At 35.9% G+C, this 15,000-nt stretch overlaps 1 protein-coding gene across 2 annotated transcripts in view; it reads right to left on the bottom strand.

Moving 5' to 3' along the window:
- LOC135208669 (uncharacterized) overlaps positions 1-15,000 on the bottom strand; it is a 51,692-nt gene that overhangs the window by 3,782 nt on the left and 32,910 nt on the right. For both annotated transcript variants that reach the window (XM_064241100.1, XM_064241099.1), the window contains one exon: positions 8,959-9,218. In XM_064241100.1, the coding sequence (XP_064097170.1) occupies positions 8,959-9,120 (162 nt within the window). In that variant the 5' untranslated portion in view covers positions 9,121-9,218. The remainder of the gene's footprint in view (positions 1-8,958; positions 9,219-15,000) is intronic.

The raw sequence follows: 15,000 nt of genomic DNA, 5'->3' as shown, positions 1-15,000 counted from the left end.
AGGTGGAATTCTGTCCAATTATCGCCATGTGAGAATTATTTTGGGCATGTTGTTTTATTTGCCGCATTATTTAGATAGGATTTTCTTCGTGAAATTATTAGTTACTTTTTTAAAGCTTTAGATGCAATCTCTCTCTGTCTCTCTCTCTCTCTTTGTTTAGTTTACCTTCTGTATCTTTTGTCAAAATACTCCCTTTTCTTTCTCTCTCATTCTCTTGTTTAAATTACCATCTGTATCTCTTATTAGATCTCTGTATCTCTTTCACTCTCTCATTTAGTCTGTCATCTGTAACTTCATTAGTTTTTTTTATATAAACAAACACCTCTCTCTGTGATGGCTCATCTTTCTACGTAAGTTCTTATCTTCTTCATCTCCAAGCGTTTTTTTTCTATTCATTCGTTATCCTTCATCCGCCATCCACTAGGATAAAATTCCTAACTAACCTGCAACTGGATTTCAAATGCCCCTCTTTGCTTCACTTATTCTTTTGTAATGTTATTCTTTGTTTCTTCCCATTCACCAATTATCACGTTTCGTTATTCCCGTGCTTTATTTCAAATTTCCTTCGCAGTTCAATAGTTCCCCCGTTTTCATTCTTCCTCTTTTGCTTTACCGAAGACTATTTCATTAGTCTCTTGATTTAAAATATGATTTGTCTTTATTTCCTGTCATTTATTTCCTTTCCTTCCCCAATCACCAATTTTCGTTATTGCTTTGTTTTTCTTCACCAGTTCCTTCCCATTTCACTAGTTCCCTCGTTTCATTCTTCTTTTTGTGCTTCGTCAAAGCCCCTATTTCATTAGTCTCTTGAGGTGAAATATGATTATTATTCATTTCCTTCAACAATCACCAAGTTCCGTTATTCTCTTGATTTTCTTCACCAGTCCCTCTTTTTCATTCTTATTTCTTCTCTTTTTGCTTCATTAAAACGTTTATTTCAATAGTCTCTTATTTCATCTAGTCCACCAATCACCAAGTTTTATTATTTTATTCACCAGTTCCCACTTTTCATTGTCCCTTTTCGCTTCATCAGAGCCTTTATTTCATCACTCTCTCGATGTGAAATATCGCGTTGAAATTCACATCAGAAGGAGGAGAGAAAGCAAAACATTTGCTGAAGTTTCTTCGGCGCAATCGAGTTTTCTGTACAGCCGCTGCAGCGTATAATCAGATCTATCTTTCGGTGGTCTCGGTATAATGCTGTATGAGCCACGGCCCGTGAAAGTTTAATCATGGCTCGGTGGTGGCTGTCCTATATCGTTGCCAGAAGCAAGATTATGGCTAACTTTAGCCTTAAATAAAGTAAAACCTACTAAGGCTAGAGGGCTGCAATTTGGTATGTTTGATGATTGGAGGATGGATGATCAACGCACCAATTTGCAGCCCTCTAGCCTCGGTAGTTTTTAAGATCTGAGGGCGGACAGAAAAAGTGCGGACATAAAAAATTGCGGACTGACAGACATAGCCGGTGTAGCGTTTGATATGCACTCCACAGTCATTATTATTATACATGTAATTCCCACTCCCCTCCCACCAGTTAATGCTATACAGTATTGTGTACTCTGCATTCTATAGTTGCTTTCATACATAGGGTTTAAACATAATGGTATACTTGGCATGGCTTGGCTTGGCTTTAAGAGTTCTTGGCAAGGCTTGGCTTGGTTTTATGAGTTCTTTGGCTTCGCTTGGCTTTTAGAGTTATTGGCTTGGCTAGGCTTGGCATGGCTTAGCTTGGCTTGGCTTCGCTTGCCTTTTAGAGTTCTTGGCTTGGCTTGGCTTGGCTTGGCATGACTTTTAGAGTTGTTGGCATTTCATGGCTTGGCTTGGCTTTTAGAGTTCTTGGCATACCATGGCTTGGCTTGGCTTTTAGAGTTCTTGGCATATCATGGCTTGGCTTGGCTTTTAGAGTTCTTGACATATCATGGCTTGACTTGGTTTTCAGAGTTCTTGGCATGGCATGGCATGGCTTGGCTTGGCTTGGCTTGACTTATCTTTTAGAGTGTTGGCATGGCATGGATTGGCTTGGCTTTTAGAGTGTTTGGAATGGCATGGCTTGCTTTGGCTTGGCTTTTATTTGCCTTTTTCTTGAAATTGGCTCAATGTGCTTGTTGGCTTGGCTTTTTAGCGTGGCCTTGGCATGGCAGATGGATTGGCTTTTTGAGTTTGCTTTTAGAGTTCGTGGATCAATATCATGGTTGGCTTGGCTTTGCTTGACCTTTTAAAGGGTGCTTGCCATGCATATCTGCGTGTCTGCTTTTTAAGTAGTCTTTTTGGCATGGCTATGACTAAGAGCCTTGGTCTATTGGCTATGGCTTGGCTTGGCTTGGCTTTGCTTGCTTTTTAAAGTCCTTGGCATGGCATGGTTTGGCTTTTAGAGTTCTTGGCATGGCATGACTAAGCTTGGCTTTGCTTTGCTTGCCTTTTAGAGTTCTTGACATATCATGGCTTGGCTTGGCCTTTAAAGTGATTGGCATGGCATGGCTTAGCTTCGCTTGGCTTTTTTTTATTTAATATGGAGTGGGGGAGTGCAAATCATACGTTTAATAACGAATGGGGAGTTACTTTTATACCTATAATAATGACGGGGGAGTCGAAATTCAAGGGAGTGCAAATTATATGCGACACCGGCACAATAGTTTCCTTTTACAGAAAACTAAACTTGGACCCCCTTTCTCTTATCCAAATCATGGACCACCCGTAGTCGATCATATTCTCATTTCGTCTTGACGGGGAAAGATAATCTACGACGAAGCTTAATGCCAAGACTTTATGCATATGCACGATGGGTAATTATATGTGAGCGAGCTTGCATAAGGGCGTGCATGTATATGTATGATTATGTGCATGTATGCCTCTGCATGAATCCGCGAGTGAATGTTGAGTGATACAGGGCCGGAGAAGAGGGAAGGTCTTAAGTTATCGACCGCAAGCAGTGATTCCTAGATATTGCTTGAAAATGCATAGAAATGTCTCAGGTAGTTACCAGATCTCATATAGAGGAGGGTATTGATACTGAATTTTAAAATTAAGGCCAAAGCCCAAGCGCTCGGACCTATGAGGTTATTCAGCGCTGAAAATAAGGCTTGGTGATTTAATTTCTACATATATCTGGGATACAAGAAACAGTTCACAATATGAGCACATGAATTCACTCAGTCCCAGAGACAACAAAGCCTTTTCTTAAAACCAAAACAAACAGTCATGTACCTCAAACACACGAATCCGATTCTTTACGAGAGACACAATGAGGTCATAACTTGCAAGAGACGCCGAGATGATTAATCACCCGAGACCAGAAATATCTCTCAGTATTCCAGTATTCCGAGAGAGAGGAGGAGAGAGAGAGAGAGAGAGAGAGAGAGAGAGAGAGAGAGAGGAGAGAGAGAATATTTGACCAGGAGTGAATCGCAGCAGAAAGAAAATGCTTTAAAGATGTAATCATAAAATCGAAGGTGGATGTGTGAGGTTTTGGGAGGAGGAGGAGGAGGAGGAGGAGGAGGAGGAGGAGGAGGAGGGGAGGAGGAGGAGGAGGAGGAGGGAGAAATTTGAGAAATGTGCGAGAGCGAACTAGTGAACGTGATCCTATTAGATATGGGAATTTTGCTTCAAAAGATTTTCCTGCAGTTTGTTTAGTTCTTTATGCTTCAATTCCTCCTTCATTTAGAACAAACAATTACAGGAGAAATGAAAGAAAGACTCGGGGATAAAAGACGTGACTGAATGTTGTGATGAAAACAAAACCTACTCTAGATTATTCAGTTTTAAACTAAAGAAAATATGAATCTTAATGATTTTGACAATTACCAATATTTTCCTCATTTCGTTTTGGTAATCAGCATTTACAAGGCTTGTTGCACAAGCGATTTTTATGATTTTCAACATTTTATCTCATGGATTTGATTTCATTTCTTATACGAAAAACCGAGAAAATTATTGGCGAATTACCATATTTTCTCGTTCAGAATTTTGCTAATCAGCATTTACAAAGGCAGAAGTTACCACAAGCCGACTTTTTATTTATTTTTAAAGACTTAACATTTTATCTCATGGATCTGATTTCATTTCTTATACGAAAAGGAGAATTAGCATAAACAAAAATGAAGTAAAATAGTTCCTCGTGTTTAAGGATAATAGGTGACTACATCTTGCACTGTTAGCCCTCTGATTTTTCCCTCTACATATTTACGAATTTCCCTCTTTTCTTCTGATTCCCCTGATTCATAGAATCCTCTCATTTAAAAGACGAGGCTTGGGATAAGGCCATTAAATTGCTCTATTTTTCGCGCGGTCACGTAGGAACACGGATTAAAATGGTAAACGACTATTGTGTGATCTTCAGCCGGAAAGAATACAATATTTTTGGCAGTCTTCGATAAAACACAAATTTCAAAGCTTATGGTAAAATATATAATGTAACGGTCAATATCGAAAGTGTATTTTGGTCATCGCTGATACGCAATAAATACTGCCTTTTTATGGTTAAATGTTCCTATTAGAGTCTTCGAAAGCTCGTGGGTAGAATATTTCCGATAAATTATTTCCCATATCTTCACTTAGAATACGATGGCTCTCTCCTGAGATTCTCTTAGGTCGAAAGATGTTCTGAAGAATTATGCAATTTACCGCTAGAAATTACTTAACATATCAGGTACAAAATGGAGCATGGTAATTCTTGAACGATTATAATGTACAGTGCACTACACGTACATTCTACATTTACTTTCAATTAATACGCTGTATTGGAGTGCTTTTTATTTTTAATTGTGCACATGCATTTGCTATGCGTTCCTCATAAAAGCACATTAGATTCTTACGTAATTCACTAATGGAAATACTTTTTGTGCATAGTTCAAACAAACAAATCACTATGAAGCCTCTTACTTTACCTCCATCCCAGCTTATTTTCTTCAATCTTGCTGTCCACCTTCTCTAACTACGACTTCTTAGCAAAACTGACCTGTTTTCTCAGTCCCGCCTTCAGATCCTTGCTCTTATCTCCATTATTTTCTGGATATCTTTATCTCGCTATCTAACCAATCCAACTCCCTCTGGTCACTGTATCAAGAATTAAGCACCCAAGACTGCATTAACTGTACCGTCACTAACCGAAGTCTACTGAATACCTGTAGGGGAGTTACTTTCACTGGAACTAAGTCTTATTTTGTATTGTTGGTAAGGAATAGCTACCATTTAGAAATATTCTTCAGTGATTGCGAAATCAGCTAAGGAACTCGTCGGTGTCAGAACATAAATGATATTCGTTACCATGCATAGGTTCCGATTGCTAATTAAACAATGCTATTGGGTGCGAATCGACCAGGTCTCGAGGTGAAGCAGGTACGAGTGGACCTGGATACGAGTCGACCAGGCTCCGAGTTGAATTGAGTACGATTTGACTAGATTACGAGCTGCCCTACACCTTTATACTTCCCCACCCCTTTCCCCGAATCAAGAATTTAGGAACGCGATGAGAATCAAGTTCATAAATTTATACTTGGGATCGAAAGGCTTAAATAAACTATTTCATCTATCCTGGTTAGGTTCTATATATTCTACATTATTCATAATTTCAGTGATTAGATTTTTCCACTTTCAATAACAAGACCACTAAACCACATACTGAATATTCTTGGGAATTTCAGAGGTAATCCTTCGCTCTTCCTTGAAGGTATTATCCATAAGGGACAGATACTAATAGACTAGACCCACACAGTAGCAAAGAAATCTCTATGTATACGCGGTCACAATATGTATTATGTGCATATATATATATATATATATATATATATATATATATATATAAAATGAATAGGATGGAGAAAAGCCAGCGTAACATCATACATGTATTTTCCAAATTTTCGAAAGTCTCGAAAATTTTGGAAAATAAATGTATGATGTTACGCTGGCTTTTCTCCATCCTATTCATTTTAAATCTACGGCGTTCCAGATGCCCCAACCTTCCTGCGTATATATATATATATATATATATATATATATATATATATATATATATATATATATATATATATACATACATACATATATAATTTTTCTATTATCACTGCATGAATAACAAAGCAGATATTTCCGAAATATCACGTTTTGAAATGAACACAAGCACACACAAAAGTTAGAGAGAGAGAGAGAGAGAGAGAGAGAGAGAGAGAGAGGGAGAGAGAGAGAGAGAGAGAGAGAGAGAGAGATACCGGTGTTGCTATATTATTGGAGGTTGGGGAATCGTGCCGTCTGTCAATCATTCTTAAAGCTGCTTAACTTGCGAGTTCCTGGAATTGCCTGCCGTTATGGAAGCCCTGCTGGAAGTATGGAACACAGATTTGGACCCAAAAAATAACAAAGAAGAAGAAGAAGAAGAAGAAGAAGAAGAAGAAGAAGAAGAAGAAGGTTAACTTGGTTGAAAGGTGTGACTTTGCAAATGCGTCTCAAAGGTTCACGGAGACCGAAGAGGAAGAAACAACAGGCTGTGAGAGAGGAGAGAGAGAGAGAGAGAGAGAGAGAGAGAGAGAGCATTGCGTGGCGCACAGCATTCTTTAAAAATTGGACCGTGTGAAAATAACACATGAATTGGCGCGTGATGGCTTTGGAGGAAGTTTAAGATGGAGTCTTCGGAAAGAGAGAGAGAGAGAGAGAGAGAGAGAGAGAGAGAGAGAGAGAGAGAGAGTGGCGTGATGAATAAGACACGGCAACCTCCGAGACATGCGAATAATTATTAGAATAGCCTTAATTTAGGCAGGCGAGAGTAACACAGACACAAAACGAGGCCAACTGTGGGCAGAGCTGATGGCTCAAATTAAAGGAACTCCTTTCGAAAGAGAGGAGGCGAAGGACCTTAAAGAGGAGAGAGAGAGAGAGAGAATATTTTACTTCCAAACAGGTGTCAGGAGAGAGAGAGTGTGTATCAGAAAGAAAGAAAAAAGCAACAGTCAAAGAGAGAAAGACAGGAAAAAGCAAGTCAAAGAGAGAGAGAGAGAGAGAGAGAGTCTCTATATCACAGGACACAGTAACAGTCATTGTAAACAGAAAGACAGGAAAAAGCAACAGTCAAAAGAGAGAGAGAGAGAGAGAGAGAGAGAGAGAGAGAGTCTTTCACTTCCAAACAGGTGCCAGGGGAGGAGGGAGAATTGAACGGCAGGTAAAGTGGAGGTTCCGATTACATTCTATTAGGTGTCATATGGGCCCTTTTGGTTGCCTCCCTCTCCTCATGCATTCCTTGCTTATTGGATTTCCTCTTCATTCCTCGAGCTCCCATTCGTTTATTCACTTCTTCCATTATTATTCTCGACTATTCTGTCCATTTATTTCACGTTTCTATTCGTTTCAGGTTTTATTCTTTATTCATTACAATTGCTTTCGTGCGTTCATCTTGCTGTTATTATGTTTATCAACTTTTCTTCCGTTATTATTGTCGACTATTCCGTCCATATCTTTCATGTTTTCATTCGTTTCTGGTTTTTTATTCATCTTCATAATTCATCTATTACTATCTATTACTACTCGTTTATTTATCTTTATTCCGCTTGTTCCTTTTCCATCCATATATTTCATGTTTTCATTTGTTCCAGGTTTTTATTCTTGCTTTCGTGTATTCATCTCTGTTCCTCTTGTTCCTATCCGTTTATTAATTTTGTCCATTATTACTCCCGACTATTCTGTCTATTTATTTCATGCTTTCATTCGTTCCAGGTTTTATTACCGCTCATAATTCATTATAACTGCTTTCGTGTATTTATCGTTATTCCTCTTGTTCGTATTAGTTTATTCACCTCTTCAACTATTGCTCTCGATTATTCCGTCCATCTATTTCATGTTTTCAATCGCCCCAGGTTTTGCTCTCGTTCATAATTCATTGTAACTGATGTCATGCATCACATAAAATAATACTGATTCATAAAAGCATTTCTTTGTTGTTTCCTTGTTCATTCATTGGGTCAGTGTCTCTGGCGCACTGAACGGCAGAGGAATGCTTTAGCAAAGCTTGTTAATTGTTCTGGCTTGTCTCTCTTTACAGGCTAGAATTCAACTCTCATTTTTTTAAAGTGTCTTTCCTTCTGTTTGTTTCAGTTTATCTTTCCTACGCACTATTCCAGACAGGAGATCTATACACGTAGTCATGTTCATAGATATATAATCATACATGATGACTTTTACACTCACTTCAGAGAGAGAGAGAGAGAGAGAGAGAGAGAGAGAGAGAGAGAGAGAGAGAGAGAGAGAGAGAGAGAGGAGGATGAGGAGGGGGAGGTTAGAACGTGTCTCTGCATTATTGATAACCCGTGATTTAAAACAAAATCAGTCGCATATGTGGAGAAGCCTGAACGCTACAAAATTCATGAGGCGGGGATGGCTTTGATGACTCCAAGGGGCATAAGATGATGTCTGTAGTTTCTAAAGAGGATTTTCGTCAGTCCGGCGGTAGACTGTCACCTAACATTCATTTAAAATCTCTAGAAAACTATCTAGAATAAAAATTAAATATAGTAATATACCTTACTGTATTGTATTTCCACTTGAACATCGTTGTTACGCAGACAAACCATATAAACAGTTATGGAAAAAATGTATTACTAGATAATTATGATTTTACAGAAGCTATTGCTGCTTTTGAGAGAGAAGAGAGAGAGAGAGAGAGAGAGAGAGAGAGAGAGAGAGAGAGAGAGAATTCTATCTACTACTACTACTACTAATAATAATAATACCTATTTCCACCACTTTAATTTACAGTGGGTATTAAGAGAGAGAGAGAGAGAGAGAGAGAGAGAGAGAGATAGAGAGAGAGAGAGAGAACTGATAAATAAATAATAATAATAAAAAAAAAAAAGATTACCGCATAGAAGATAAAATTCTAAATTATGATTCTGGAGACGAATCAGATAAGACACTCCCTAATCTCCGGCAATTGATCACCACATTTCAAAAGCCACAAAACCCCCCTATTCTTACCCTCCTCTGCGCTAACGACTGAGGCTTATTCGTGGGCGGTTGGGGCGAATCGTGCCCGAATGCCGCCGCCAGATCGTGGGTGTCCCCCTGAACCTCGCCCAGCACGACGGCCGTGAAGCCCCTCCTTCTGCGTGACATGTTGATCCGCGCCCTCCGTACCATGGCGGCGTTCTCCGGGAGGAGGGAGTGAGATCGTCTGGACGCCCTGCTGCTGGCGATCACCGCCTGTCTGCTGATGGCTCCTGTGTTGTCGTTCTCGACTGTGGATGAGAGATGAGGGTCGTTATTGAATGTGCGATGTTAATAATAATAATAATAATAATAATAATAATAATAATAATAATAATAATAATAATAATGAGGTCCTATAAACCAGCTCCCTGAGAATGTCCATACAACTGGAACTACAAAATGTTGAAGCGAAGATGCCACGTATTACTTCCCTAATACAATTCTTTTTGTATTTTTATAATTAACTAACGTTTTTATCTACTTATCTATTATTTTCGTTTCTTTTTTTAAATGTGTGATCTCTTCTTTCTGTATTTCCCATACCTTCTGTTACTTCTTTCCAATGAACACCATAGTCTTTTGAAGCTTGAATTTCAACTAACTGGCCCCTGTGGGCTTGTTACGTATGAACAGGATTCATCTCTCGAACAACAACAACAACAACAACAACAACAACAACAACAACAACAATAATAATAATAATAATAATAATAATAATAATAATAATAATAATAATAATAATAAATGGTATTATATGCAAAAGTTCGAAACACCTGAAGAGTGTTCCCCCTCAGTATTTACATAATTTTGTTATTGGTTATATTAAAAACAATAACAATAATAATGCACATTCATGTAAGTATACACATAATTTAAAAACATTTACTATGTAAATATACATTTACACCTAACCTGAATTTATTTCGCCATTTTGGTGACTAATTTGGTTACGATGTTTTTTTAATAATAATAATAATAATAATAATAATAATAATAATAATAATAATAATAATAATAATAATAATAATAATAATAATAATAATATTGTGTTGTTGATTTCATTATCCTAACTATATCGTCGTGGCATTATCATTATTATTTTTTTTTCTTTGCTCTATCACAGTCCTCCAATTCGACTGGGTGGTATTTATAGTGTGGGGTTCCGGGTTGCATCCTGCCTCCTTAGGAGTCCATCACTTTTCTTACTATGTGCGCCGTTTCTTGGATCACACTCTTCTGCATGAGTCCTGGAGCTACTTCAGCCTCTAGTTTTTCTAGATTCCTTTTCAGGGATCTTGGGATCGTGCCTAGTGCTCCTATGATTATGGGTACAATTTCCACTGGCATATCCCATATCCTTCTTATTTCTGTTTTCAGATCTTGATACATATCCATTTTTTCCCTCTCTTTCTCTTCAACTCTGGTGTCCCATGGTATTGCGACATCAATGAGTGATACTTTCTTCTTGACTTTGTCAATCAACGTCACGTCTGGTCTATTTTGCATCGTATTCGACCCTATTGTGTTTCTGATTACCATAGTCCCAGAGGGGATCTTTGCCTGATCGTTTTCTATCACCCCTCAGGATGGTGCTCGTACCACTTATTACTGCAAGGTAGCTGATGTTTCTTGCACAGGCTCTAGAGAAGGGCTTTTACCAATGAATCATGCCTCTTTTTGTACTGGTTCTGTGCAAGTGCCGGTCATAATAATAATAATAATAATAATAATAATAATAATAATAATAATAATAATAATAATGCCACGACGATATAGTTAGGGTAATGAAATCAATAACACAATAGCAATGCTAATAGGTAAAAAAGCAGTAGATGATAATAAACAATCATCTAAAATAATCAGTCATTTTCTGTACGATTTCTCAGCTCAATAAACATTGATAGTAGGACAACAATAGACAAATCATCTAAAATAAAACAATTTGGATTACCAAGCCTAAAACTTATTTAAACCATTTAATGTCATTTCCTGTACGATTTATCAGGTCAATAGAATGTTTGTATAGTGTTTTTACGTTGCATGGAACCAGAGGTTGTTCAGCAACGGGACCAACGGCTTTACGTGACTTCCGAACCACGTCGAGAGTGAACTTCTATCACCAGAAATACACATATCGCACACCTCAATGGAATGCCCTAGAATCGAACTCGCAGCCACCTAGGTGGCAGGCAAGTCCATACCGATCACGCCACTGAGGCGCTTTTTTCAGGTCAATGAACACTGATGATACGACAACAATAAAATAAAACAATTAAAGACTATCACAGCCTAAAGCGTCCATAAACTATTTATTGTCAATTTCTATGCGAATTTCAAAGATCAGTCGAGCGCAACCAAGCAAAATACGATTAATGATCACTAGCCACAGAGCTTGAGCGAAAAATGAGACACACAGAGGAAATTTTTCTCCTTTTGCTCCGTGAAAATTCGGAGGCTCCAGCGCCATCGCCCGTAGACCTTTAAAGCCGCGTTACTCTTGAGGAATTCATATGAAGAGAAAACAACCAGAGAGAGAGAGAGAGAGAGAGAGAGAGAGAGAGAGAGAGAGAGAGACTTCAATAAATGAGGCGTCTGCCTGCCTTTTCGGTAGCCGAGTTCATTCATGAATTTCTAGGTTTGCACGGATGCTTCTCTTAAGACGGGATACAATAACGATATAAGGCTGGATACGGTAAGGATATTGTATATATATTCTTTGGAATAAATTACCGTATATTTTTTCTCTATGCGTGAGTCATTCCATTAAAATGTAAATCAAAAGTTTTATGTTTAACTCATATGCAAAGTTGCTCTCAGGGTGGGATACAATAACAATACAGCATATTTATCCTTTGGAATAAATTACCATATATTTTTCTCTCTTTTTCGCGAATCATTCCAATAAAATGTAGATAAAAATCTTCATGCTTAATTTAAAGGCAAAGGTGACCTTAAGGCTGAATACAATAACTATAGATTATATTTATTCTTTGCAATTTATTATCATATATATTTTGCTGTTTGTGTCAATCATTCCATTCATATGTAAAAGAAGTGATTTAGATTTAAGTCAAGACAAAGCATTCTGATGATATATGTATTACTGATTTGCATAGAGCGCAGCTAAAGTACTGAATAAAGTAACTTCAATATTATTCTTATGAAAAAATAGTGAAGTTTTAATTTGTTCTTCGTTAGAATCAACCTTAATGCACAAAATAGTTAGACTCAACTCCAAGCTGACATACAATGAATAAAACATTCACCGAGTCTTCATCATTCATTTTCCTCTGCTTACAAATACAAGTCTCCCTAAAATCCATCCTTTTACTTAAATGAATAATGTCCCTGACTTCAGCGTTTCGAAATTATACACAAGCACACACACACACACATATATATATATATACATACATACATGTATATATATATATATTATATATATATATATATATATATATATACATATGTATACGTATATGTATACGTATGCACATACATACACACATAAATATAAATATATATATACATATTATATCCATAAAACATTGCCAAATAATTCTTTCCACATTGCCCAAAAAGAATGCGGGTTAAACTGAAAGGAAAAAATAATTGTTGGAGGTGTCCAACATTTCGACTTTTTCATTTCTTTTTTCTTCAACATGGCCAGGAATAAATAGGGCAGCAGGTAATCCTTGCGAAAGAGGTCAGCAAGCGTGCCATGACAGCTTTTCCAAAAGTCATGAGAAAAAAAAAAAGGAGTGGGGGTGTTTAGCGAAGTCAAAAAAAGTATTTTTGGAAAAATCTCGAAATTAGCGAGTTTTTTTTTTCATTTTCAGTATTATTATTATTATTATTATTATTATTATTATTATTTTATTATTATTATTATTATTATTGTTATTATTATTATTGTTTATTATTCTTATTATTATTATTATTATTATTATTATTATTATTATTATTATTATTATTATTATTATTATTATTCATAAGAGGAACCCTATTCATATGGAGGTGATGAAACCAGCATTCTTTGGAAGCATGAATTTCAAGTGCTTGTCCATGTGAATACGTTTCATCTACTGAAATATTAATATTAATAATAATAATAATAATAATAATAATAATAATAATAATAATAATAATAATAATAATAATAATAATAATTTCCAGGGGTCAAAATAAGACCCCAATAATTGCAGATTTAGGAAACTTGTTTCTATTCTTCTGGTGTTAAATTCATTAGCGATCAACACCCTCTCTCCCACAATAAGAATGGTTTCTTTAAGGCATCTGCAAAGAGACATTCATTTTGTCTAATGTTCTGTGATAACAGAAACTCGCCTTCTTGAGCCAATGGCGGGGAGGGATTTGCAAATATTTTGTCACGAGACAAAAATCAAAACAAATAAAGAAATGTGGTCCTGACAGAGTTTTAATTAAAAGTTTTATCCAAAAGTAACTGAAATTTAATCTCACCTTCATCTAATGACCCGAAATCAAAGAAATTTAGACCAGAGGAAGACGTCTAATGAGAAAACTATTATTAAAATCAGAGAGAGAGAGAGAGAGAGAGAGAGAGAGAGAGAGAGAGAGAAGAGAGAGAGAATATACATGCATATTTATATATTTTATATATATATGTGAATATATATATATATTATATATATATATATATATATATATATATATATATATATATATATTGTATATATTTAATATATCACACTACATATACATATATATTATATATATATAATAAATAAATATTATATATATATATATTATATTATATATATAATATATTAATATTTAATATTAATATTATTTATTATAATTTAAATATTATATATATAATATATATATATATATATATACTATATATATATATATTATAATAATATATAATATATAGTATAGGTTACAACACATATACCTCACTACCTGAATAACTCGCCAAGGGTGGAAAAGCTATTTCCTTCAAGCCTCTTCAACGAGAAATTGATCTTCTTTAAGGTCCTGGAATAATAATGCCTATTGATTTTTATCCCCCTAGCGAGAACCTGCTCAGTCAGTCAGTCAGTGAGTCCCTCCGCTTTTGGAATGGCAGAAATTCAGTCCATTTCTGAAGCTTTGCAGAAGAAGAAGAAGAAAAAGAAGAAGAAGAAGAAGAAGAAGAAGAAGAAGAAGAAGAAGAAGAAGACAGGATTTTCCGAGGAAGCTTAGGATATATTGTTTTGAATTTTCCAGGTTAGTGAATAAACAGGTCTTATGGCGTATTTTTTCTTTTCTTTTTAAGTTTCTTAGGGAGTAATTAATTTTTGAGGGTTTTGGAATGAGTGGAATTCACTTTGAAGATTCTCATATGAATAAATAACACTTGAGAATTTCCATTTGAATAAATCTCACCTTTGAAGACTCTCTTGAGTGAATCTCCCTTTTGACGATTATTCATGTGAATAAATATCACATTTGACGAGTTTCTCGTCAATAAATCTCACCTTTGAAGATTTTCATGCGAAAAAATCTCGTATATAACAAGATTCTTGTAAGGATAAATCTCACATAACAAGATTCTTGTGAGAATAAATTTCACCTTTGTTGATTTTCATGTTAATAAATCTCATATAAAAAGATTCTTATGTAAATAAATCTCACACAGCAAGATTCGTATGTGAATAAATCTCAAATAACAAGATTCTTGTGTGAATACGTTACAATGTGGAACTCTCTTATAAATGCCAACCACTTTTTAAGAGACTCATATGAATCGGCCAATTTCATTCTCCATTTTTAGTTGAGTAAATGATTGAATATTTAGTCATAAAGAATGCAAATTCAGCCTTTTCCTTCACAATGGAGAATGATGCAATTCAGACAAGCGTCTACAAAAGCACAGACAATGAGTAAGAAGAAAACAAATTGGAAATAGAACGACGAGAATAGATTAAAAACTGAATAAATGCATAAATTCACCACTGAATGTATTCGATACAACGCCAGGTGTGCCTGCAACCACATTAAGTG

This window comes from Macrobrachium nipponense, chromosome 35 (assembly GCF_015104395.2).
Source record: "Macrobrachium nipponense isolate FS-2020 chromosome 35, ASM1510439v2, whole genome shotgun sequence".
Taxonomy (NCBI): Eukaryota; Metazoa; Arthropoda; class Malacostraca; order Decapoda; family Palaemonidae; genus Macrobrachium; species Macrobrachium nipponense.
This window is presented reverse-complemented; position numbering and strand designations above follow the sequence as displayed.